Source organism: Ursus americanus, chromosome 2, assembly GCF_024610735.1.
Source record: "Ursus americanus isolate L20-20 chromosome 2, mUrsAme1.1.p, whole genome shotgun sequence".
Lineage (NCBI taxonomy): Eukaryota > Metazoa > Chordata > Mammalia > Carnivora > Ursidae > Ursus > Ursus americanus.
In genome coordinates this window covers 8,625,439-8,651,561 of record NC_142128.1, presented here as the reverse complement: position 1 = coordinate 8,651,561, position 26,123 = coordinate 8,625,439, and the positions used below count along the sequence as shown (strand labels likewise).

The following is a 26,123-nucleotide window of genomic DNA, read 5'->3' as shown; positions in this document are numbered from 1 at the left end:
CATACCTCCATTCCCACGGCGATGACTGCCTTGGAGAAAGTTCAGTGTCACGTCTGCAGGCAGGACGGAGAGCATTTCCCACTTCATGGTCTGGCTGGTGGGTGGCTACTAAGGGAAAACCCACCTCACACAGTCAGGCCTGGGTGCCCTCCTGGAGAGACCCTGGACCCTTGGTTTGGCTCGGAGCCCTCTGAGACCAGGTCACCTGGGCCATGCGCAGGGGCCTGGGCTTAGCCTCACAGCGTACCTGGCTCTGGGCTGAGGGCCCCCGGGAAGAGTGTCAAGGGCAGTGGCTCGCCTCTCCACGGTTCTAACCCCATCTCTTACCTGAAGGTAGAGCTGGGAGATCGGACAGCAAGGGTTGGATGGTGTGGTCCCGGGCAGGAGAGAGACGGTCCCTGGGACTCCCTCCTGGAGACGGGCGAGATTCCTTGCTTCTCCCCTGGGTGTGGGAATTGGATTCCGAGTTCTCCACAGCCCGTCTCGGGTGGAACTCTCCAGGGGGCTCCAACTGGCCTCCAAGCCTCCAGCCAGAGATCCCCGCCCCCTCCCCTCAGTCTGCAGATGATCTTGCTTCCTCCTCCCCCTCTCTGCCCTGGCCCAGCTCATGGTCCCGCCGCACACCTACAGCAGCCTCTCTGGCCCCCTGCCCTCTCTTTTACTTCCTCCAATCCATCCTCCTCCCGACTCTCTGGCCCCAGGGTGATCTGTCTAAAGCGCAAAATTGACCATCTTCTCTCCCATCTCAAACTGGCTTTGGCTCCCCAGTGCCCTTCAGTTCTGGCTGGCATTCAAGACCTTCTCAAGCTAGCAGTTCTCATGTACCACTCCCTGCCCCTTGAACCTGCGGTCCCCAGCCCTCTCAGTGTCCCCAACAGGCAGGCCGGGCATGTCGGCCATGTGACCGCAGTGCGTGGCCAACCCTCTGTGGCTGCCCATCATGCTGCAATGGGCCTGCCTGGCTGCCCCCTGCTACTCTGTGGGCCTGACCTGCACACAGCGGGCACCGGAAGTGCTCCCCCCACCCCTAGAGATGCTGCTGCCACTGGGCCACGGCTGTGGTTTCCCCAGGCTCCCATGGAATCTGGGCTTTCTGGAAGCACCACTTTGAGTAGAAGTCCTGAGGGTCTCGCCCTGGGAGCCGTGCCGTGGAGAGAGCCTCCTTTCCACTTGACCTCCTGCTGCTGGGCCCTTGTGTGCCTTAGAGAGCCCAGGGTGGTCCCCATTCTCTGCTTTTCTCCCCCAAATTCACTTTATCTTGGGAACACCTCAGGAACAGTGCCTGACTATCATCCTCAGGGTGGGTGTAGACCCTCTCCCACTTTCTCATGTGCCCCCAATTCAGCAAAGGCGACAGGCTTTGGTGCCCTTTGCCCTACTTCCATGCCCAGATTCCCATTCGGGGTGCTCCGCGGTGGCCAGCTGTGTCGGGGGGGGGGTGCGGAAGGATGACACACTTTGTAAAGTTCAAGTCCTACCACCGCCCCTGAGGCCACTCTGAACCCTTCCAAGGGACAATCCAGAGGGAGCAAGGATGGAGCCCCAGGCTTGGGCTGCGGCTCAGCCTCTTGCTGGAGGGGAGGAATGTTCTGGAACTCCAGATGACTAAGAGGCAGAAAACAGCCAAACGGAGATCTCCCCAGCTCCTAGGCTTCTTCCCAGCTCGAGACTCACCCCAGACCCCGTCTGCTCCTGTCAGGGTGGGACAGACCCCAAACCACCAGGGCACAGGGGCAAGAACACAAAGAGGCTCCAGGCACCTGGATGGAGGTGCTGAGGTACAGGCCACTCTCTGGAGCTCCGGCCTTGTCCTCCTCCCTCTCTGAGGGGGCAGCAGGAGCTCTGCTCAGTCACTGCCATGTCATTTTGTGAATCGGGACTGGGTAGCTGCAGTGGCAAAGCCCTGGGAGCCCAGTGGGGGTGCTAATGCCCCTCCTGTGGGGAAGGGAGTGCGGAGGGTGCAGGATTCGCGGTCTGGGGGTCTGAAAGGCACACCGGGGACGCAGGCCCTGCAAGGCACTCCTGGGTGGGGGAACCTTGGGTGTGTGGCTCCAGGTGTTTGGATTGGGGGGTGCTCTTTAGCTCAGCAGGAAGGACATCCTCCTCAGGGGGAGTAGTGCCTGAGGGCTGGGGTGCTGTGCCCTTGAGCAGGCTGTGTCTCCAGTGCTGGACCTCTGCCTGCAGGGAAGCATGGGCTGAGGCTGGGGGAGGGGAGAGGGAGGAGAGGAAGGGGAGAATGAGAGGGCCCTCAGGCCTCTTCCGAGTTTGAGTCAACCAGCCTTCCCATTGCCCAATCCCCCAAAGGCCTAATGTGGAGGAAACCTGCCCCACCACCCCTGACCTGCAGTCCTGTACAGCAAGCCCCCTACTCCCTCTTAGCCAGCCGCCAGGGAACAGCTCCTCATCTTGGCATTCAAGGCCCCCATGCCTTGCCCCCCTCCCCCATCTTCACCGTGTCCTTGCATCTCCTCTTTCCCCTACCTTCTGCCATCCTTCATTCTTGCCCCCAAGCGTCTGCTCTGGTCACCCCTCACCCAGAGTTTCCCTGAGCCCTGCTGTGGAGCCTAGCGCCTTAGCTCTGTGCCTCCTTGGGGTACTGCCGGTTCTCCCCCCTGGACGTCTCTCTGCTGGACGGGGAGCTGGGTCCCCTCAAAGACAGAGCTGGGTGGGGGCCGGACAGCCGCCAGGCCCCTGTAGGCTTGATGGGGGGGAGGGAGGAGGTCGGGGTGCCATGTGTAGTATCCCTCCTCCTTCCCCGCAGTCCCAGAGGAGCGGTGTCCGAGACCAGGGCCGAAGAAAGGATGACAGGAGAGCCGAGTGCAGTCCCTAAAACAGGCTCTTTAATAACATTTATGTCTTCACTGAAGAGCTTCGCTTTTGCCACCCAGCGCCGGGCTGGGGCCGGGCGGGTCCTCTGGACGGACGGATGGACGGGCACCGGGGCGACCGCAAGGCGGGCGGCGGGCGGCGGGGCCGGGTGGCCCCAGGGCCTTGGCGCCGCCGCGCAGGCCTAGTAGAAGGAATACTGGTTCTCCACGGCGCGCGTGCGGCCCCGCGCTCCTTCGCCGGGCGCGGCGTCCGGGGGCTCGTCGGCGCCGCCGCCCGCCGCCTCCAGGAGGCGCTCGGCGCTGTTGCTGCGGCTGCGCGCGCTCAGCGGGCCGTCTGCGGGGCGCTGGACAGCGGGCGCGGACGCGGCGGAGGACGACGAGGCGGACGAGGACGAGGCGCCGCCCGCCTCCGACGGCGAGGCGGGCGGGCAGGCGACCGCGGCCAGGCTGGAGAAGTAGTGCTGGCCCGCCGGCTCGCTCCAGCAGGCGGGGGGCGCGGGCGCGGCGCTGGCCGAGGGCCCCGGGGCTGTGGCGGGAGAGCGTGGGGCGTCAGGGCCTGGCCGGGCACCCTCGCCCCCGCTGTCCCCAGTCCTGGTGCGTCACACGGGGACGCGGAGACCCGCGGGAACGGGGTGGCCGGGCTCTCCTGGTTGCAGCACCCCCCTGCCTGGATGCCTCATGTCACCAGTAGGGGCGACAGGGCACACGCAAACCCGCGTGCGCCAGACTGCGCTGCCACTCTCCCTGCAATCCTGAAGGCCCGGATTGCTTACAACTGCCCAAGACCCGGTGTTCATCCCACGGGGGCTTGCGGAGCCGGGTAGCAGCCTGTGGGGCACTCCCTCCCCCTACTGCCCACCCGTCTGTCTGAGCCATCACACAGGCCAACCGGGGAAGTCTTACCGGGTGGGGGGCCCTGGGCCCGCACGTAGCTGCGTAGGGTGATATCTGCAGAGCCCCCGGACTCCAGTGGGATCGGGTGGGTGTGGAAGTGGCGCAGCATGTCAAGCACGGACTGGAACCACAGGTGCTGTACGTGGCACTGCCCGTGGCTGTTCAAGGACAGGCGCAGGTGCTGTGGGCACAGGTGGGTGAGGTCAGTGGTAGGGTCCTGGGCTAGCCAGTGCTTTGCAGGCGCCTCTGGGGGTCATTACAATTACGAGTACCAAGTCTCCCAGAGGCCATATGGGGCTGTGTCAGGGCGGGGGCACCTGAGGCACACTGAGTCCTAGGGGGTCACTCCTGTAGTGAGGGTGGGGAAAGAGGGGACTGAAGCATTTAGTCCCTGTGCTAGGAGCACTGGCATCATGCCCTTTGCACCCTCATCTCTAGTCTCCAATGGCCCTAGAAGGTAGAGATTAGGCCCCCGTGTTAGAGATGGGGAAACCGAGGCACAGGGAGGGAGTGACTCTCCCGCAGTCACAGAGCTAGGAAGAGAACTCATTTGTGTGATTCTCTCACCCTGGCAGGCTAGGAGTCTGCCTGCTGTTCCTGCAGAGCCAAAGCCCGGGGTGGGGGGTAGGGGGGCAGCAACAACCCTGAGTGTAGCTGGGGAGGAGTGACCACATGTCCTTCTTCATTGGAGCACGAGGAACAGGGCTGGTTCCTCCATGGGTCTCCAGGGCCCGCATATGACAGGTGCTTCAGGGGGCAGGAGCCACAGGCCTGTGGTCTCTAGTGGTGAGCCACAGGTCTCTGGCTTCAGCCCTATTTTGTGCAATGTGTGTCCCACAGGAGGAAGAGTGGCTGTCTCTGGGTGTGTGTGTGGCAAAAGGGTCAGAGATAGAGGGTTTCAGGGTATGCATGTGACCCCAAGCCCAGGAGGGGAAGCTGGCCTGGCTCCCTGCATAAAGGACAGAGAAGCCCTGGGCGTGGAAGGTGGTCCCATGAGTGAGTTCTGCCACTCAGCAGGGCCAGAAATTGCCAGAACAGTGTGGCAAACCCAGGGAGCATTCCTGGCAGGCCAGGGCAGGGGCTTAGCTGGAGAGGAACAGCGTAGTGGGGTCCTAGCACAACCTCAAGTCTGGGTAGGGCCTTTGAGGGCACAGGCCTAGCAGGGCAGAGCTGGGCCTCAGGGGGCAGGTGCATCTCAGTTTTTGGGAAAACCTTCCAGACATTTATTATCTGAAGGCGAAAGGAGCTGCCGAGGAACGCAGAGGTCTTTCTTCCTAGGAGGTGTGCATGTGGTAGGCCGGAGATCCTGTTGTAACCCACAGCTAACGTGTCAAACCCCGCATAGTCACCCAGCTCGAAAGGGCAGCAGCTGGGGTGAGTTCAGGCTGGGTCATGCCCTAGGAAGGAGGGGAGCCTCCCACCCTGCTTCACCACCCCCCACTTGCCCCTCCCCACAGTGCCCCACAGAGGCCTGGGCACCATCCTGGCTTCTGGCTTGGGCATGAGTCAGATCCAGGGGCTCCCGGGAGGCCGCTTGGGGCGGTGCTGGCCCTGAAGTAAACTTTGGGCTGCCAGGGACCACGTTAAGCGCCTGGTTGCCAGAGGAACTGGTAAGAGCTGCTGCTTTCCAAGGAGGTGTCCTGGGGGAGGTGCTGCCTCTTCCAAGGAGAGATGCCCGGGAGCCAGGGGAGGACCTGTGCCAGGCCATCTGGGGGTTGGGACACTGACCACCAGAGCAGGCCTGGAGCAGGAGTCCTGGGGTGCCCCCTCCTCCAGCAGGGACTGACAGGAACCGTGTCCTGGGAGGAGCCGGGTCGGGTCTGTTTCCTTATCGGAAATTTGGGACGCGGTGGCGGGGCCGGGCGGGGTGGGGGCGGTTAGTGGGGTTGAGGTTCCCGCCCATTCTGGTCTCATTGTAACCACAACCCAACCCCCTGCCCCAACATCGTTTGACTTTTCTGTCATATTTTCCTTTGTACCTTATTATTATTAGCACATTATTAGCACACAGGGTCCTTCCTCAAGAGCCCCCCATCTGGGCGTACTGCTCCCCCGTTGCTGTGCCCCGTCTGGATCTCCCTTCTTCACCTCGAGGATTCTCCATCCACTGCACGCCTCAGGTCACTGACCCCTTATTCCGGCTGGTGGGGTCAGGAGAACCCTGCACAGCAGGCCTGTGGCCCAGTCTGCCTCCTCCTCTCCTGCCCAGTGTGTGTGTTCCGTGACCCTGGGGCTGCCACAGGCCTGGCTCAGAGCTGGGGCCCCGGGGGGGGGGGCGGTGTCGGTGAACTGACAGAGCAGGGAAGAAGAGGGGCTATCTGCGGGTAGGTGGGGCAGGAGGGCCTTGGCTGACCTTGGCCCTGCACCAGTGTGGCTATGGGCAGAGACCCTCAGAAGCCTTAGTGGTAAGCAATCCCCAACGCACAGGGTCAAAGTGAAACCCTCAGAAGGGCCTGGCCTCCTGTGGGCTCAGCCACCAGTAGGTGACTTCCCCATCTGGATAATTAAGCAACCACATCTGGGGCTGACTGCACCCTCAGGGAGGTGTGTGGAGGGAAGCAGGTGGGGTGAGGGCACGCCTGTGGGAGGTCATGCCTGCTCCGGGGGCACAGGTGCAACCTTAGGACCAGGACCAGCTCAGGACCCCTCCCTCGGGGCTGGCCACACTACCCCTGTGTGCCCCTCCTCCCCGGCTGACTTGCCTTGGCCTTGCCCTGGAAGTTGAAGGTCAGCACGTACTCCCCAGGCCGAGTCTCACTCTGGCGGATCACGAAGAGGCCGTGGCTCCGGGGCCCGCCTGCCAGCACCAGCTGAGCTGCCCTGACCCGCGACAAGGTCCCGTGGAACCAGGGGTAGTCGGAGAGCTCAGGCTCCGGCTCTGGCTCCAGCTCCGGCTCGGCTCCTTCCTCCCCTGGAGGGGGACAATAGAGTGAGGGGCGTGGGGGAGCAGAGGGGGTGAGTAAATGAAAGAGATCCAACAGCTCGTGGGGTATTTGCATGGAAAATGCTGTTTGAAAGATCTTAGAACGAGTCAGGGAACCAACCCAACCCACTAGTTCAGCGTATCAGGTAAACTGAGGCCCAGGGAGACCGACTGTCCTGGAGTCACGCTGTCAGTCAGCAGGAAACCTGGGAACAAGTCTCCTTGTCCCCAACCCCTGGTTCCAACCCTTGACACTCCACTCCTTCCTCCGAGCATTTTCCATGGAATCCAGGGCCTGTGGGAGGGATCACCTTCCCGGACTTGGCCACAAAAGCCAGAACTACTGAGTTGCCATGCAGTGTTCCCGGTGGGATCGCACGTCATGGCTTCTGAGGCTCAGGAAGGGCCTCAGAGGGAGACTGAGGGCCCCTGTGGCCTGGGGTGTGTGTGTTGGCAGGAAGGAAGTCCAGGGACAGAAGACTGTTGTGCACACCTGTGTTATTGCTGTCCCTGCCGCTGCCACCTGGGGACTCCAGGGTCTCCAGGAAGGTCTCCAGCGGGACATGGACCAGGGACTCCCCGATGCCATCTCGAGCTCGGCTGTGTGGAGCTGTCACCACGGCTGCCACTGTCTCTGGGGGCCGGGGCAGGTCCCCTGCTGGAGAAGTGGCAGGTGGGAAACACATCAGTCTGTCTGGCCATCCGGGAACCAGCATCCCCTCTAACCCTGCCCTCCACTCCCCCAGCCACCTCCGCCCCCACCTACCGTCTGTCAGCAGCTCGCAGCTGCAGGAGGCCACTCGGCTGGCCAGGCAGCCTCCCCTGGCGCAGGACAGCTCGGCGTCTTCCTCGCTGTCCCTGCGAAGGCAGGAAGGCACAACCGTGTCCTGCCACAGGACTCAGACCCCAACCACCAGCTGCTCAAGGACGCTGCAGAGCCCCTCGATGGTGGCTGACAGTCCCATGGCTAGCAGCAGCCCTATCCTGCTCGTCTGGGTCCCTCTGCCTCCATGTCCCTCTGTCCCATACCATCAGCTTGCTCTCTGGCCACCAGGGACATGACTGGGCCATATGGAGAGGTCTCCAAGTGGGTGCAGTCCTCCTTGAGGCCACATGAGTCCTGCCCACTGACCTGCGAGGGGCTGGCCTCCTCCTGGGACCCCAGGGGCTGTCCCCCAATGATGGCAGGGCAGCTCCTTTCCCCGTCCAGCCTTTGTCTCCCTGTCTGTGACATGAGGTGTCTGGGACCCTACCAGCTCCAAAAGACTGCAAAGTGAGGTTCACCTTCGCAGGGGCTGGGGGAAGAGTCGGCAGGGCAGATGGCTGGGAGGGGGGCAGGGGAGGGATTACAGCTGTTTGAGGGATGGGGTGGGGGTGGGGCCTGGAAGGCACTCAGGCCTTTAATTGTGCTTCCTCAAATGAAGCTGTTAATTAGAAAGCAGCAGCCCCTCCCCCCGGGCCTGGCTCACCCCATTCGCCAGAAGACTGGCTGCCAAATGCCCGGCTGTTGGCCGGCCTGCCCCTCCTACTCCTGGCCTTGGGATCGCTCCTGGATCATGAAGCCAGCCTCCCTGCTGCTCCTTCTCACACAGCTGACCGTAACTGCCCTCTGCTTACTACTAGCCATGGCTCCCCACTGCCCCCGACCTCCCAGCTTCCCAGGCTCTCATCAAAGCCCCCCTCATCAGCTCTACATCTGGCTACCCAAAGGGCTGGACACGGCCTGCAAGTCCCAGGTCCTTGCACCCCTCCCTCCCACCTTTGGCTGGGTGGTCCCCGCTGCCTGACTCAGGCCTGCTCTTCCTTGAAGTCTTGGAGGAGGGCTGTGCTTCTACCAGTGCACCTTCTCTGAGCCCCAGGGCTGGATTCGGGGCCTTGCCTCTGTTCCGCCACCCCGGCCCTTTGGGCTCACCCCATCACTGCCCATCTCCTAGTGGTCTCAGATTCCCCTGGAGTAAGGATAAGTCTCAGTCCAACTTTCTTCTAGGTCCTTAGGCCCTGGCCCTGTGGAGCAGGCCCCAAAGAGCCTACTGGGGCTGGGGGTACGGATGGGCCTAGCCAGGACTGCCGTGGGATATCCTCCCATCTCCCAAGCTCAGCTCCCGCCCTTGCCAGAAACCTCACCCTGTACGGGGGGACCACGGGCACCACCTGGCCAGGCCCCCACCCCATCCACCCATCCTGGGGCCACCTGGGCACTCACCCGGGGTCCGCGCAGCCCTGGATGTCAGCCACCCACGAGTGCTTCTGCAGGGAGTCCACGGTCTCCAGGATGTACTCGGCTCCGTTCTCGACCTGGGGAGGGCGTAGCCGAGAGTCCAGCCCTCAGCACAGGGCTGCAGACTCCAGGGCAAATGGTTCAACCCAGCCTCCACCACGGGGGCTCACTGGTGCAGGCAGCGGGGAAGACAGTGGGGTCACTGCCGGGCACCACCCCGAGCCCAGGCCAGGGTCCCGGGGCAGAGCCTTGGCCGCACTTTCAGCAGCCCCTCCCTCCTGGGCCCAGCCATGGGCATCACATCCATCCCCACTGAGCTCAGGTCCTCGGGCCCGGGAGATGCAGCCTCTGAGGAAGCCACATGGGCCTGGCACCCCGGAGATGGGCTGGAAGGGCATCACAACCCTCAAGTCCACGAAGGGCTGGCTGGCCTAGCACACAGAGCTGAGGGGCTCCCATACCTTAGCGCCTGGAACTCTACCTCTGTGGCCGGGCCACTGGGAGAGGCAGTGCCCAGAGCATCACCCGCCCATATCTGATGACCTCTTCCCAACGGCCCCGTGAGGGAGGCGGTAGGTTTGCCCCATTTTACGGAGGAGAAGACTGAGGGTCAGAGAGGTCAGGTGACTTGATCACAACGGCACTCAGTGGCAGCACTGGGACCTGAACCCAGCTCTCTGTGATGCCAAGGCCCCGGGCTCTCAGCTTCCAGTGAAAATGCTGCTCAGAGCTGGGAGGGGCCTCAGAGACCCATCTTCCGCCTCTGTCTGACTAGATGGGGGAACTGAGGTCCAGAGTGGGGCTGGCAGGTGAGGCCCTCTGCCCCGGGGGTCCTGGGCGCAGTCAGCAGCACGGTGGCCAGCCAGCTGTCGGGAGCGAGGCTCTGGGCCTGTCTCCCCCAGCAGACAAGAATGCCGGGCAGGGAGGGACTATGTCCTCAGCCCCCGGGGCCTGGGGTGACTCAGGGTACAGAGTTGGCAAATGTTTGCTAAATGAATAAGGGAGTTCGTGGCTAAACAAACAGGGACGAGGAAAACATACACCCAACAAGGAGCCTGGGGAGGAGGGTGGGGGCTTCACGCAGCTTCGGGTGGGTGGAACCAGGCCTCCTTGGGGACTTGGCTTCACAAACACCCAATGCTTTGAGGAGGCCCAGGGCCACAGCCCTGGCAGCCTGGAGCCGTGTCCTCAGCAACGCAAGCAGGCCACCCCGGTGAGGCGGAGCCTGGGAAAGGGACGAGCTGCCCCCAGACCCACTGGGGTGCCTCCCCGCCCACCCTCGGTGCCTTTGTAGCCTCTGTGGGACCGGGCAAGTTCCCACACTCCAGTGCCCAGAGACGGGGGGGCATTTGCATAACTGCTGCGGGTTGTGGGGTGGGTATATGCTGGTTCCAGTTGGGGAAGGGGGGGTGAGGAAGTGAAACTCAGGGGAGCTTCACTGGGCCAGGAGGAAATGGGAACGGGGGCCCTAGATGGTGGGTGACACCCAGAGCCCGCGGCGCTGTAGCCCAGGCCCGGATTCAAGGCCTAGGTCTGTGACAGACATCTGTGTCCGGTCCTGGGCCCCGCTACCAGAGCTCCCTCCCTGGGCCCCGCGGCTGGCTCGTACCCTCTCTCTCGCTACGGTAGTCTCGGGCTGTGCTGCCCAAGGAGGAGGTGGCCTGGGACGCCCAAGGCGATTCGTGGGGTTGGGGGTGGGGCTCACCTTGAGTACAAACGTGTTGTCTTTCTCCGGCATCTCCAGGGGCATGGTCGTGCGGACCTCGATGATGGCCGACAGAGGGATGCTGACCTTGGGCCTGGAGGCCTGGGGGGCCAGAGGAAGGGGCAGGGAGAGAGTCACCCGGGGTCTTCTGAAAGCCCTGCACCCTCCCGCCCCTCAGAGACTAGAGCCGCCCTCAGCTGAGAGCACCACGGCGGCCCTGGCACAGAGGTGCTCCCGGCTCCAGTTCACAGATGGGTAAGTTGAGGGAGTTTCTGGGAAACAAAGGAACCTCCCCACAGAGTCACAGGGCAAGTCACAGAGTTGGAACCCAGTTCTGAGTCTCCCACCTCTGAGCCCCGAGGGGCAAACTCCACCCAGGCTGCCCTCCTGCCCTGTGTACCCACGTCTGTGGTTTTTACATTTTTGACCCTGACTCGTAGTAAGCAACAGATTTGACACTGTGACCCGCTACTTATGTACTTAGGTAAAAACGTCTCTGAAACAAATGTCTCACCAGATGGTATTTATCCTGTGTGTGATGGGGGTAAGATAATTTCTAGTTCATCCCAGTTCATTTGAGAAAAAAAAAATGCTGCCCTCCCCCTTTAGACCAGCCTTTCCAGAGCATGGCTCTGGAGTCCCTGACTTAGAACAGGGCTCCTGGGGCAGGAAAAGGGACCAGTGTGGGGTTTAACCAAGGTGAGCTGTCAGGGCTCCCAGGGAGGGCCGCTCCGTGCTTGGCCCTCCCCACTCTGCTCCAGAGCTCCTGGCCACGGCCCTAAAGTCCCCCAGGGCTGGCTTGAGACCGAGCTTCCCGGCAGTGCTTGGGCTCCAGAACAGGGACTTTTCAGGAGGAAAGGGAAGGGCCACACGTTGGGTGGGCAGGCTGATGGGAATTCCTGGTAGCACTGGCTGCCAGCCAGCGGGGGCAGGGCTGGACTTGGAGCGGGGACTGAGGGCTTCGGAGGACCGGGGCAGGCCAGCCTGCCAGCCAGCGGGCCAGGGGGTCATGGTCCTGGGGTAGGGAGAGCAGACACTGATGGACGGTGCAGGCCTGGACTGGGGGCTTTGGCTGGGCTCCTGCTGGCCGGAGGTGCTGATTCCCGTGCCTGGCCTTTGAGATGCGGCCGTCCTCGCTCAGTGAGTGGCTGTGACCCTGCTCTGGCCACACGTCACCACTCCTGTTCCCTGGCCGGAGCCGGCAGGCGGTGCCGCACCATCAGCCTTTGCTCCCTCAGCTCGTGCCTCCAGAGACGCCCGTCTTGGGGCCTCTGCTCCTGGTGGACATTGATGCAGTCCAAGCTTCCCCTGCTTCAGGCCCCCAGAGGCCCCAGGGCTCACTCCACTGAAGTTTACCATCCAGCCCTACACATGCAGGCTTCCTGATGGCTCCCCAACAGCAGGGGCCAGGCCCACTGCTCCCTGGCTCCCCGGGGCTGTCCTGGCAAAGCGCTATGGGGGCACCTGAGGTCCAGGAGGCTTCCTGCAGGATGAGGGGGGCAGGAGATCTGGACCGTGCGTGGGTGAACAGAACTAAAAGGCGTCAGGAGAGGGTGTCAGCAGGGACACCCTGTGGGGGCTCACTCACCCTGGGACCCAACATCTGCCTTCCGTGGGCTCACTCCTGAATTCACAGACACTTCCTTGGGAAAAGGAGGGTCCGAGGCCAGATCAGGGTTAGGAACCCAGCTGCCTGCCTTCCCCCAGGGTTGGGAAAGTGAGCCCCCAGGAGCCCTGGCCTCTGCCAGCGGTGAATGGTAGGATGGGAGAGACTAAGAGAGGCCCCAGCTGCTGCACCCCCTCCCCCAAGGGCAGCGGACGCTATTTAGAGCCGGCCAGCTGTAACTGCCACTCAGGCCCAGAGGCATGGAGCCCGGGGGCCCCTGCCCCTGCCCTTTGGGCGACTCTGGGCCAGTCCCACCCCGCCTCTGTCTGTCTGACAAGTGGTGGAGCTGGGCTTAGTGGTCTAGGATTTCTCTCAGGGGCCTAACGGTGGGGGCTTGGCAGGGAAAAACCCCTTGGGAAGTCTGGGTCCTTTGACTCAAGGGACTAAGTGTGTCCCCGGGGAAATCACCTCTCCAGAGTCTATGTAGCTCGTGGGCGCCCAGCCTTGGGGAGCCCACACCCTGCCCCTCCAGTGGGGAGAGGCAAGGAGGCACACCCAGAGTCCAGACAGCCTGGGAGATGGAGAGAGGCGAGAGGCTCAGGGTGACTAAAGGTGCCAGGGAGTGGAGTGGGCCTGGTTGGGAGGGGGGGGAGGGCCGGGTGGTTCTTGGGGTGCTGCCAGCTGCAGCCCCAGCACAACCTCCCACCTTTCTGAACCTCCCAGCACACGAGCAGCTCCCACCTCCACGCTCCTCCATTCTCAGGACCACCAGAGTGGCGGGTATAATTAGCCCAGCTCTGCCGCCCACCAGCTCTGTGACTCTGGGCAGGCCACACCTCCTCTCTGAGTATTCCTTTGTTCTCTCTTCTGTGACCTGGGGACTGTGATGCCCACCCGGCAGCGAGACTGCGGGGATGAGATTGTGCACCAGGTTTAGGGTTCGGCATGTGGGGTGCCCTCAGAAAACGGGCACTATTGTTACAATTACTCCCACTTTCCAAATAGGGCACGTTTGCCCACCCAGAGGAGGCCCATAAGCTGCCCCCAGGGCTCTGATGGCGAGCGCCCAAGTTGGGGAGGGGGCATGGTGCACCCAGGGGACCAGCAGTGCTGGTGACAGCTAGAAGCTTAACTTTCAAAACCTGGGCCGCGTAAGGGCCACCCACCAGGGGCGGGGCTGCAGCCTGGGACCAACACATCTCAGGTCCCCTCCCTGAAGGTGCAACGGTCACTCCTGTTGGGGAGGCTCCAGCCACCCAGGGGCCCAGATGAAGGATGGAGGAGGGCGGGCAGCCAGGCAGCGGGGACCCGGAAGCCAGCCCCTGGCACCCTCAGCTGCCCCCCAGCCTGGGGCCGGCGCTCACCTTGGGCGGCACGAAGAACTCGAGGCGGAAGCGCTCGCCGGCCACCGCCCTGCGCAGGAGCAGGCGGCACTTCTGCCACTGGGCAGTGCCGCCCGGGCCCGCGGCCGCGTCGTCAGCCACCATGAAGCGCAGCGCGCCCTCGCGCTGGATGTCCACCAGCTCCACCTTGGCCGCCAGCGTCCGCGACAGCCACAGGCGCCGAGTCCACTTGTCGCGCGGCTCGGCGGGGGGCTCGGCGGCCCGCGGGGCGGCGCCCGCGTCGGGCTCAGGCGAGGCGCGCCGGTGCCACATGTCGCGCACGCCGTCCACCACGCACAGGCTCATGTTGCGCAGCGAGAAGCCCTTGCGGACGCGGGCCTTGGCCGCCGCCTGGGTCGACACGTCCTCCGAGCTCCGCGAGTGGCCGTAGGCGGCCGCCTTGAGCGCCGCCGGCTCGGGCTCCATGGCGTCGGGGTGCTCGGCCGCCCCCCGCGGCGCCGGTCCGGCCACCAGAACGCGGCGCACCTCCTCGCCGAACACGTCCAGGAAGTTCGCGGCGAAGTGGCGGGAGAAGGAGGCCCCGGCGTCGGGCGTGTCGTAGGCCGGGTTGTCCCGCAGGAAGCGGCAGAACTTGTGCGCGAAGTCCACGGCGGCCGCCTGCGCGTGCAGCTCGCAGAAGTGCCGCCAGTCGGGGACCGGGGCGGGGGCGGCGGCGGCGGCGGGGCCGGGGGCGGCACCATTCATGGCTCCCGTCCCATCGCAGCCCCCTGCGGCTGTGGGTGACAAGAGCGCAGAGTGACTCTGGGACGGCAGAACCCATCCGACCCCTCTCCCTCTCCCCACGGGCTCCCTGTGTGCTGGGGTGGGGGGATGCAGACATTCAGAGCAGAGAAGGCCGACCAGGGAGGTGAAAGGCAGTGCCTGCGGGGGGGGGGGGTCCCCTCTCCCCAGTCACTCTTCAAACGGCATTCCCAAGGTCATTTGTGGGGCTGGCGGAGGCTGGGGTCCCCACGAGCCTCCTGTTACCCAGCTTCCCAAGCTAACCTCTTCTGAGGGCCCCCAAAGGCGGGTGGGCAGGAAGAAGTCCTGTGCATTCCTCTTGGCTCTGCCTTTGAAATATGCCAAGAACTCAACCTTTCCTCCACTCATCATCCGGGCTGCCCTCCAGGGGCCCACATGATCCCTGCTCTCCCCTATCATACTTTAGCAGCCCCAAGCTTCACCTCACCCCCCACCCATAGTCCATTCTCCACCCAGGAACACAGTCCTCACTCCTAAAACAAGACAGACCAGGTCCCTCCTAATTCTTCTTTGGCTCCCATTCCACTCAGTAAAAGTAGAAGTCCTACCCATAACCCTCAAGGTGTCACATGATCTGCCTCCACTTTCCCCCCTGACCTTATCTCCTGCCGTTCTTCTGGCCCACTCTGCTCTGGCTGCTGCTGGGTCCCACCCCAGGGCCTTTGCACCTGCAATTCTCTCTTGCACTTGCCTGGAACGTTCTTTCCTCCACACTCCCTCGCCTCCTTCAGGTTTCTGCTCATATACCATGTCGTCCAATAGCCTTCTCTGACCACCACTCTTCTGAGAGCAAGGAATGTTCCTGCTCCACCCAGCGCTGGTGTCTGCATGCCCTTTGCTTACTTTTCTCCATGCTGCTTATCCCTATCTGACATACCATTTGTTCCCTTGCTTGGTTGTGCTGTCCTACCCTCCACTCCCTACCACACCCTTCCTGAGAATGCAGTGTTTTAAGTGGCTCTGTCCCCGGTGCTGGGGACGTAGTAGGAACGGTAAACACTGAATGAATGTGGGCGCCTGGCTGGCTCAGTCGGTAGAGCACGTGATGCTTGATCCCAGGGTCGTGAGTTCAAGCCCCACGCTGGGTATGAATGAACAAACGAATATGTCCGGCACACGTTCACGTGTGGGTGTGTCAAACACGTCACAGCTGTCACTGCCTAAGCCCTCACATGGGCCTGAGAACATGCAGCCTGTTAGTGACAGGCCTGGGATCCTCCCCGACTCCAGGACCCTGGGGCTCGCCTTCCAGTGTGGATCAGGTAGGACCCGTTTTTCCTACTGGCACTGAAGGCTCTGCCCTCTCAGACTTCCTTCCGTCCCCGTAGTCTGCACTCTGTACTTGCGCGCTCGCCTTCTGGAATCCTGTTCCCTCCAGAGCTCCCATCGAACCCGGCCTTCCTGAAGAGGTCCCGAGGTAGGGACTCCAGCTCTCTCCTCAGCCAGCGTCCTCCTGTTCCCAGGGCCATCCAGCCTTTATTACTCTGGCTCGCCAAACTACTGGTGTGTCCAGGCAGTTGGGGGCCTTGCCTCCTTGTCCCCCAAGGTGGCCACCACCCCTGGGGGCACAGGTCCAGCCCACTGTGTTTATATATTCTACCCCTGCCCCCAGGCCAGGGTGAAAAATTACCAGTGGAGAGTATGTGCGGTGATGTGGTCCTTCCCTGCCTTGGGGAGCCCCTGTCTGAGGGGGCCAGCCTGGTGTTAGGGGAACTGAGACAGAGGGTCATGCCCTCACCTGTCCTCCCAGGATCCCCACATTTCCCAGCATGGCCTTTCCCTTGGAGCTCCTGGGAGCACCATCTCATCTCTCCTCTGGGATCCAAACTCTGTAATTAAACGCCTGGTAAAAAATAGTTGCCCCACTTCTGTGAGATCATCCGCAGGGCCTCTGGGCCATAAGGCACCGTGGGAATTCCCTCTCACCTCCGGGGCAACCTCCGCCATCGATTTGCAGTCAATAACCACAGGACAGCCCCAGGGAGGAAACGGGCCACTCGATGAGGCTACTTAGCACAGAGGACAGTTCTCCGAACCAGTGGGGCTGCTCAGAGACTCCTAGCCGGTACTGGGGAAGAGGGTAGCAGGGAGTTAGGAAGGTTTCCTGGAGGAGGGGGGCTCGCGCAGGCCTTTATGACAGTGAAGAGGGAAGCAGACGAAGAGTGACCTCACTGCAGAGATGGACAATAACTGGGAGGCAGACTTTCAGGACATAGTGGGAGAGACTGGGGGAGAAGGGGGGCTGCTCTTCTTCCTGTCTTCACCCGGCTATCTCCTACTCATCCTTCAATAATTAATCCAAGGGCCACTTCCTCCAGGAAGCCTTCCCTGACCTCCCCACCATGTGGCATGAGTGTCTCCTCCAAGCTCCAACAGTCCCCTCCCAGAAGCCCCTCTAGCAAGGTGCCAATTACGGGGTGCTCCAGGTGTGTGTTCCCATGTCTGTCTCCCCATCTGGCATAGACATGCCTTGGGGGCAGAAGGCAGGCCCGAGTCATAGGCCAGGAATGAGGGTGGAGATGGGAATGCACCTGCCACCACCACCGCGGAGGCTTCTAGAGAAGGTGGAGAGCCAAGGCCTTGTCTTGACTTGCTGAGGGGGTACATTTTGGGGGTAAGAGTGGGGAGAAAGCCCTGCAGCTAAACCTGTGAGGCTCTGTTCCTGTGCTCCAAGCCCATCCAGTCACCCAGTGGGGCGGTTCTCCTCACAGTGGCCGCTCCTCCCCCTGTACCGCCAGGAGGCTCAGACTGGGTGACACAGCAGCCTGGGAAGCCAGCACCCACTGTGAACACCCGTCCGCCCCACCTGGGGCTGGGGGGCGGGGGCAGGGAGGAAAGCAGTCCCAGTGTGTAATCTTTGCACATCAATCCCTGGTCCTCCCCGTTCTTCCTCCTGGAAGCAGAGGGACAGGGCCCTGGGTGGGGGGGGGGGGGGCGCTTTCACAGCGTGGGTCCCACCTCGTCCTCACTGGAGGTAGGGGTGGGACTCGGGAAAACCTGCCCTGGATAGGGCGGCTCTGGCCATATCCTGGGTAGGGACTGGCCTGGGAGGCACTGGGAGGTTAGGCCTGCCTTGACCTCCCCTATCCACCCTTGCTGGCTGGCCAGCAGCCTACAGGCCTGAAGCCCAGCCCAGCAGCCCTCTGTGTCCCCCAGGTCTAGTTGGGGCTACACGGAAAGGACAGGGGTTGAGCAACCAGAGGTCAAAGTTATAAGCAGCAGGGCCAGCAGGGAGCCCCACACTAGCTACGGATGGGGAGAGGGAAGCCCAGGCACGGCTGTCTGTGAAGGGCAGGCTGCTAGCCACAGAAGAGGGCTCAGCCCCAACCCAACTGCCCTTGAAGCCAAAACTGAGGATGAGGGGCGCCTGGGTGGCACAGCGGTTAAGCGTCTGCCTTCGGCTCAGGGCGTGATCCCGGAGTTCTGGGATCGAGCCCCACATCAGGCTCCTCTGCTATGAGCCTGCTTCTTCCTCTCCCACTCCCCCTGCTTGTGTTCCCTCTCTCGCTGGCTGTCTCTATCTCTGTCAAATAAATAAATAAAATCTTAAAAAAACAAAACAAAACAAAACTGGGGATGAGACCAAGTGCAGGGACCTTGGCTGACCTGAGCTCCAGGCCTGACAGCCCCACTACCCTCTAGTGAGTGATGCTGACCACAACTCCCACCCCGCCTGCTTCCTCACTTTAAAATGGGGGAGGGCTACCCCTCCCTGGAAGGACAGCACAGGGGGCAGACGGTGTGCTCTTATAATCCATGTGCAGCCATGGGCAGAGCCGGCGTCGCCCCAAACTCTGGGTGGTGAAGCCAGGAGGCCTTTCCAGCCATCTCCAGAGACCAGCCAGTGTGTCACCCAAATAATGAGACAGGACCCTCTCCCATTCTGCAGGTGACCAGACCCAGATATGTGGGAAAAGCAGAGCCTCGGTGGGGGGGAATGGGAGGGGATCCCAGTGGTGCCAGAAGCAGGGTCGCTGAATTCACCCTGGGCCCCCAATGTCTGGCTGGCCTGGAAGGTTCATGATGAATGAACCTGGATGAATCTGGATGAATCCAGCTGGCCCTCGATCTCCCTCCTCCAGCGGCTCCTTGGGGATCCCCCCGGGTCTCTGCCTGTGCTGCTGCCCTCCCTGGATGGCCGTCCTCCCTCTACTGACTACTCACTCTCCTTGCCATTTAGATTGCTGAAAACCTTCTCTTCCAGCAAGCCTTCCCCCTACACTGGCCCTCCTTCCCTAAGCTCCCATGGTCCCAGTGGTCCTTGGCCCTCTTGCTTCTGTGGGCAGGGTCCCAGTTCCTCCGACTATGGCCCCAGGGAGCCAGAAGAGACCTGTTGAGTCAGTGCGGAGGGCGCCGGACTGGGCACCAGTGGGCTCGCTGTCTCAGTCCAGGCCTTGGCTCCCCATCAGTGAAATGGGGTGCTGAGCAGTGGCCTCTAAGGCCTGGGGCTGTCATGGCCCTTGGACACTGACGACGGGGGCCCTACTGTCACCCCTCTGGGACCAGGGACGGGCAGGGGTTGCCTCTCATTTCAGGCAGACGGGGCGGGAGACAAAGGGTGCCCACCTGGACAGACCACCCTCCCCTGATCCGTCTCCCCGCAGGTTTCAAGACTCCACGGGCCTGCCTGGCTCCTGTTTTTTTGTTCCCATTTCACCAGGGCCGGAGTGCGACGGGAGGGAGTTTCTGGGAGGCAAGATGGGTGAAGTCTAATCAAGTCCTCGCCTATCACCTTTCCAAGCCGAGGACTCTCCTAACCCTGTGACCAGGAACCCAGATGGGAGACCCTACCCCCCCACCACCACCCCCGCGCCCGTTAGAGGCCTGGGAGAGGGGGCGGCTGGCCTTTCGGTGGTAAAAATAGCACTCACAACTGGAATACAAAAAAGAAGGCCAGTCACCAGCCCCCGCTGCTCGCAGTTCCGGACCCCACGGCCAGGTCATTCCTTAAAATATTGATGAGGCAGCCCGGCCACCCCCGCTAATGGGCTGATGACCCATCGATCCAACCCGCAGTGGGCAGAGGCCTGGGGAGCGGGACGCACCGGCCTGGCCCACAACCTGCAGGGGCCTCGGGGCCTCGTGTGTGGAGCCCCAGCTTTTACCACCACAGGAAATGATCTGCCCCCAGGGAAGCAAAGGAGTCCCTGCAGGGCAAGCTAGCTAGCCACCCGGCACCCCAAAAAGCTGTCCTGGGGGCTGCCCCCAGGGCAGGTCCTGGGCAAGCTCCCCCATCACCCACACCCTTGACCCTCTCCTGCCCCCTCACTCAGCTCCGTGCTCAGGGGAACATCTGGACGGCCAAGTGCCAAAAGGGGTGGTAAGGGTCAGAACTGAGGGCGCTCTGTTCTGCGCTGGGGTGGGCAGTGCCTCCTGCTGAACCATTCACGGTGGGGAAACTGTGGTCTCTACCTGGGGCCCCCCAACCCAAGAAGAGAAGATGAGGCCTCACTCGGCCTCAACCGTGCCCACCGATGCCCTGTCCTCTGGGCTTTCAGGTCGGGCCTGGCCTGGCTAACCCAAGTGCACACTTGACCACGAGCGCTCCTTCTGTCCTCCATCCTGCTCTTCTTCCAGCTGGGGCAGTCCCCTCAAGCCCCCACTCTGCACCCCTTCCCCCACAGGACACAGACCACATCTGGGCTAGTCCTTCCTCTGGGAGTGCCTTCCGCCTACGGGCTGGCTGCCTGAGTTTCCCCTGGGGATGGAGGCCGGGAGGACACCGCGCCCGTTCCCTGTGTCACTGTTGGGCACTTGGGCGTTGGCTCTCTAGTCTGGTCCCCACCCCGCCCCATCCCCAGAGCGTGTCCCCCCAGGGCAGGCTCTGAACCAAGGCCTCCCGCGAGTGAGGTGTGGCTGGAATTCCCCAACCCTCCCACACAGAATATCTGTGCTCACCCCATGACCCCGGAGGAGGCACAAGTGGGCATCATTTCTGGTCTTAACAACCTTGAACCTGCCGGGACTTTGCTGCTGAGTGCGTGTGGGAGGAGGGCGCTCTGGCTAAAGACAGGGACAGGTGCAGAGTAAGAGCCCTTGGGACTCGTCCCCTGTATGGGTAGCCGTGGGTTGTGGGGGAAGGGCGCTCAGGTGGGCCTGGTTTTTCCGAGCATCAGTGTCTCTGGCTGGAAGGGGACCACCCTGCTCTCCCACACGGACTGCTTCATGGTCCAAGGTCCATGCTGAGGAGCAGCGTTGGGGGGAGGCCATCAAGAGCTGGAGCAGCTCTGTGCTCAGGGCCCCCTGCCCCTCATGCCTTTCACACGCTGGAGCCTTTGCCCCTGAGGGAGGGTGGAAGCCCTTCTGGTGAGCCCCTGGGCTTTCACTGATGCCCCCGACCTGGACAAGTCCTGCTGGCCTGGGACCTGCAGACCCCCGGTCCTTGGGGGCCCCACTGCCTGCACGTCTCCCCACCTCCACATCTGGTCATTTGACACGTGGGACAGTGGAGACGGTTAACAGCCTGAGATCTGGGGGCACCTGGCTGGCTCTGTCAGAAGAACCTGCGACTCTTGATCTCGGGGTTGTGAGTTTGAGCCGCATGTTGGGTGTAGAGACTGTTCAAATAAAATCTTAAAAAAAAAAAATCCATAAGTAATTGGTTAAGAAATCGAAGCTCCTTAGCTTCTCTTTCATAAATGTTCTGCCTCCATTCCCTCTTGTCCTCTCACTGCTCTGAGCAGATGGCTACAGAGGCCTCCTCCCTGGTCTCCCTGTTTCCCACTGTCCCCGCCAACCCCAGCGAATCCAGGCTCCAGTGTGGCCAAGGTCTTTTCCTAGAACCCACATCAACACAGGGCCCTGTCCCCGGGGAGCTCTCCTCTGAGGGCATTAGGGGTGGGAGGGACCCAGGCCCTGCCTCAAGAAAAGGAAAGGAGATGCCCACCCTGAGAAGGGCACTCTGGCAGGCTGGAGGGCAGGGGAGTCCAGAGCTGGGCGCTGGAGGAAACAGAAGTCAGATGAGCAGGCAGTGGGGCCCAGGATAATGAGCTATGTCGGGGCCTGGGGGCTTAGGAGGGAAGCCCATCCTTCAGGAGCACTTGGTGCTGGACAGTTCCTGGACAGGTTCTGTCGGTGGAGTGCAGGCTGGGATGGCTCCAGCTGCATTGGCCCTGCCCTCCCCTCTCCGGAGAGGCACCCCCTCGCCAACCTTGAAGTCTCTCCCCTCTCCCAGTGCCATGGATCTCATCTAGGCCCGGATTCATACCCTTCCCAGACCTCCTGGCCCAGCCCCTGAAACCTGCAAGACACCCCCCTCAACTCCTACTACACAGCCCACCAGCCTGCCTTCTTTTTCATGACACACACACATCAGTGACTCCTGAGACCTCCAGTACCCTGGCCCTCTGTTAGTACTAACAGGTGCTTATAAAGCTTCCTTGGGTCTTTCTCTGAGCAACTGAACTCCCAGCCTGGCTGACCTCCGGGCACCTCAAACTCACCACTTCCAAGTTCTATTACACCCTCTTCCTCCAAACCCTGCTTGTTCTCTGCTCGGAGTCTCAGCACCCAGCCTGGCATTGCCCCACCTGCTCCCACTCCTCTGCCCCAACAGCTGCCAGGCCCCTGAGCCCGTGGAGGCCTTGGGAACACCCCCTTTGTCCTGTCCCCGCCTCCACCCTCCCTCTCCTGCCCCTCGGTACTAGCACCAGACCATAACCACCAGCAGGTGTTACACCCACCCCCAGGTGGGCCCTATCCACAGAGGGGCCGAAGTATCTGGAGAATCGAGCCCAATCCCTGCATCACCCAGAGGAGTCAAAAGATGCTATACTCCTACACGCTGATGCCCTGCCTCGCTCTGCCCAAAAAGGCGTGGGCTGTAACTTCCTCCAGGTAAGGGAGGACACCTACTCTCCCTTGGGATAGAGCGCAGCCCTGAAAACAGACCTAACCAGGTGAGGGGGAAGAGAAACTTCCCCACGGCCCCAAGGCTGCCACCGCCCCTCGGTCCCATGCGGACAATGAGCAGGAAGCGAGGCAGGCTCCAAGACTGGACCAGAACCCCATGGGCACAGCAGCCAGGAGGCCCACGGCACCTAAAACCCTAATTCCCCACAACCCAGGATAGGTACACAGTGCAAGAGGTAACGGCCAGGCTCTCGTCAGAAACAAGTGGCTTAGAGGCCTGGCTTGTTGGTTAGGTGACTCTGGCCCATCATTTCACTTCCCCGAATCTGTTTCTTTCTCTGTAAAATGGGGGTAATAATAGTACCAAACCCACAGTGTTGTTGTGAAGATGACATGAGACTTGGCACATCAACTCAACACCAAATGCTCGGCCTTGCGGGAAGCCCACTCTTCGTTGTGGTTGTGTGTGTGTCCGTGCGTGTATATTCTCCCTAGGAGACCCACTAAGGAGGGAGGAAGGGTTTAGAAAATTTAGACACGTTTTCCACAATAGGTAAGAGGAAAAGGATGTATAATTGAACCCTTGATTACTTAGAACCGTTCAATTAGCCCACTTCAGAATCTCTTGCCCACCATCATGTGTGCCCTCTAGTGGGAGAGAGGAGTAGAAGGGAGCAGTTGGTGGGAAACTCTGCTTTCCAGACCCCCAGAAACGCCCTGACTCATGCCAGCCTAACAGCACTGCCCCTACTGCCAGACCTCTCCCAAAGTTCCTAGACCTGGAAGGTTCTAGGTCACTTCCCTGACCAATCTCCTCCTGGATGGAGCAGCGAGGCTAGGAAGGAAGAAATCTGTTTAAAGTGGCAACAGAGTTGGGGGGGGGGGTTCAGGTCAAGTCCCCATAGAGGCAACCAAAGCCTCTCAGGGAAACCTCCCCTCCCTCCTCCTGCCCTCACTCACCCCATGATCAGTGGCCTGTGTTAGAGTGGACAGCTCTCGATGGTCACCCAGCTAGGAGGGAGGCAGCAGCATCTCCATTTTACAAGGTACATAATGGAGGCTCAAAGTGCAGAGGCACGGTTCAACCGGGTTTGACTCCCAACCCTGAGGTTCTGCCCTGCACCAAGTCGGTGTGAACGCTGATTCTGGCTTATCTGTGTTTGGTTACTCCTGAGGCTGGCTGCCGATCCGCCCTGAGGATCCTAAGGGACCCGAGTCACTGCAGACTTCTCCCTCTGAAGACCTCACTTCGTGGGCTGATAGGGGGGGCCCGGCTAGGTCCCAGCCTCTGCCTGGCCTTGGCCCGCTGGGCTGGCGCCGTTCCGGGCCCCGCGCGGCCCCGCAGGTTCATCAATGGCTGAGGCCGTAGGGCCTGAATGGAGGGCATGAACCCGCCCCTTCTTAAAGGCGCCGGCCTTCTCGGGCACCCACAGCCGTCCTCCCCACTATCGAGGGCGGTCGGAGAGCTCCCGGGGTGGGCGCACCGAACTGGTGACCGTGAGAAAGACGGCCTGGGCCAAATGGAGGGCGTGCCGGCCCGGCGACTGTGGACTGGATAGGGTCCTCCCGGGGCCCGCCCCCCGCCCTCGCAGCCCAGGGAAGAGACCCGGGCTCCTTCGCGACGCTCCCCAGCCAGAGACCCCTCCTCCAGGGGGCCCGCTGCGCTCCCCCCACCGCGGGCCCTGGGCCCTAGGAGGGGGCGGGGGCGCAGCTGCTCCGGAGGCGGCTCGGCCACTCCCGCCCGGCACGGGCGGGGGGGGGGCTTGGCGAGTGGGTCCCCGCCGGGGGCGCATCCCCTCCGTCGCGCTCCCTCCCACCCGCGCACACAAAGACGACACGCGCGGACCAGGGCGCGTGCGGCCGCGCTTCCCGGGGCAGCCGTGCGCACACACACGCACGCCCTCAGGGACGGCCCGGGTCTGGGGAGATGGACGAGGGAACTGAGGACAAGCAGACCGTACCTACAGGCGCGCAGCTGCAACCGGGCGGGCCGGGGCGCCGGCGGAGCGCTGCCCCGACCGCGGCCCGGCTCCCGGGGCCCGGCGGCTCATGGCCCGCGGCGGGTTCGGGCTCCCTCCGGGCGGGCGCCGGCGTTGGCTGCGGCTCCTCCTTCCCTCGTCCGCAACCTCGAAGGCTCGTGCGCTCCTCGCGGGCCCTACGCGGCCCCGGCTCGGCGGTCCCGGCGGCCGAGCCCCGCGCGCTGCGAGCCCAGCCCCGCGCCGCGCGCGCCCCGCCCGCTCCCCCTCGTGCCCCCCGCCCGCGCCGCGCGCGCCTCCTCGGCCCCGCCCCCGGCGCGGGCCCCGCCCCCTGCCCGCCTCGAGCCGCGCCGGCCCCGCCCCCGGCGCGCCCCTAGCCCTCCGCCGAGCCTGAACCGCGCCCGCGGCTGCTGCTCTCTAGCTTCCTTGGGGCTGAGGCGGCGGCGGCCAAACCCCGGGGCCCGGGGGGTTAGGAGCTGGCCTGCAGCCGCCCCTTTTGGAGCGAGAGTCCCCCCCCCCTGCGCGGAAGCGTGCCCCGGGAGCGCGGTGGGTGGGGGCCGGGTGGGTGGCCCGAATAGTGGGTATATGGGGGCGTGGGCGCCCACTGGGGATGGGCGCCCGCCGGAGGCCGCCGCTGTCTTGGACCTTACGCCGCGGGAACAATGGGAGCCTCGAGGAGGCCCAGATGTCGCAACGGGGGAAGTCGACGTCTGGTTCTCATAAATCCCGAGGGCGAGCACCACGCCCTCTGCTTTCGGCGCTCTCCTTGCCGGAAATAGCCCAAGGGCTACAGGGCGGGGAAGACCCGAGCACTGCCCCATCTAAGCACCTTCACAATGATGGGGAGACTGACGCCACCCGAAGAGATCTTCAGAGGTCAAACGGGACCGGTGGGGGGCAGACACAGCCCCGGCTTCTTCACCACCGTTGGGTTCTGCAGCCCCCAAACCCAAGGCATAGGTTAGGGCAGAGACCACTCTGGCTTAGTAAACAAAGACTCCTGCTGGTCTTTGCGGTGCAATAGTGGACTGACCCCTGGCAAGCTGGGGCCTCCAGGAGGCCAGAAAGGGGTCAGGGAGGAGTGGGAGGGCAGCTCAGACATCAGACCTATTGCTTGCTCCTGGGGAGAGGTGGGAGGACGCTCGAGATCCTTCTCCCCTCCTTCCCCTGCCTCCTGCTCCAAGCCCTCAACCCCCACAGGTGGTCAGATCAGTTCTCCCTGCCAGAGGCAGAAGGTTCAGTAAGGGCAGGGAGAACTGATCTGATCACCCGTGGGGGTGGTCCTCCCCTTAGCTGAGAGTGCCTCCATCTGTTGCCCTTTTCGCCCCACAATGATCTCTGACCTCTGTGGAGAGCCTTTTAACCTTTCACAAAGCCCTGTCACCTCTGAATTCCCAGGAAGCAGGACAGGCAAAGCAGGGTTTTTATCCCAATCTTGTAGATGGAAAGGGTGGGCCTATAGATGAGCGGTGCGTTGGTGACGGTGAAGACTGGTCTGGAGCCCTCGCTTCCTGCCCCCCAGCCCTGGGCTGCCCTCTTCCGGGGTGCTGAAGCAAGGTGGGTCTCGTCAGAGGTCCTCGCACCTAGTCTCTTCCCTTCCACACGGACGAGCTGCCCTCTCAGCGGGACCCGGGCAGCACACACTTAATGAAAGCTTAGACGTGGACCAGCTATCGATTAGAGCCGCACACAGGCCTCTACTGCTGGCAGGGGACCAGGAGGTCTATGAATGAAACCAGGAGAGCTGTGGGAGTGTGTGTGGGTGGCCTGGCTGTGGACCCCACCCTTCTGGGAGATGGGAGAGCCTGCCCCCCCCCTTGCGGGCGGACTAACCTGGTTCTGAGTAGTGGGCTGAGCTCTGCTGGTGGGCTGTCATTGGCCAGGGAGGGTCCTGGGCAGGACAACAGCTCTGATCCCCAAGGAGGAGGAAGTGAGGAGGAGCCAGCTGTTTGTGACTCGGACCCGCAAGGAGGAACTG

General features: G+C 62.6%; 1 protein-coding gene across 3 annotated transcripts; it reads right to left on the bottom strand.

Moving 5' to 3' along the window:
* Positions 1-2,828: 2,828 nt before the first annotated feature.
* Positions 2,829-26,118, bottom strand: SH2B2 (SH2B adaptor protein 2). Of its 3 annotated transcripts, none has more exons than XM_087867950.1 (9): positions 25,979-26,118; positions 13,539-14,290; positions 10,569-10,670; positions 8,849-8,940; positions 7,412-7,503; positions 7,139-7,300; positions 6,425-6,633; positions 3,732-3,903; positions 2,829-3,354 (listed from the first exon to the last, which is right to left on the bottom strand). In XM_087867950.1, the coding sequence occupies exons 1-9, from the start codon at positions 26,019-26,021 to the stop codon at positions 3,011-3,013; spliced, it is 1,968 nt and encodes a 655-aa protein (XP_087724076.1). In that variant the 5' UTR covers positions 26,022-26,118; the 3' UTR covers positions 2,829-3,010. The 3 variants fall into 3 exon arrangements, with proteins under 3 accessions (XP_087724076.1, XP_045629795.2, XP_087724081.1); XM_045773839.2 differs by having other exon boundaries at positions 7,139-7,303; positions 25,979-26,117; XM_087867955.1 differs by lacking the exon at positions 25,979-26,118 and adding an exon at positions 24,131-24,417 and having other exon boundaries at positions 7,139-7,303.
* Positions 26,119-26,123: the final 5 nt, after the last annotated feature.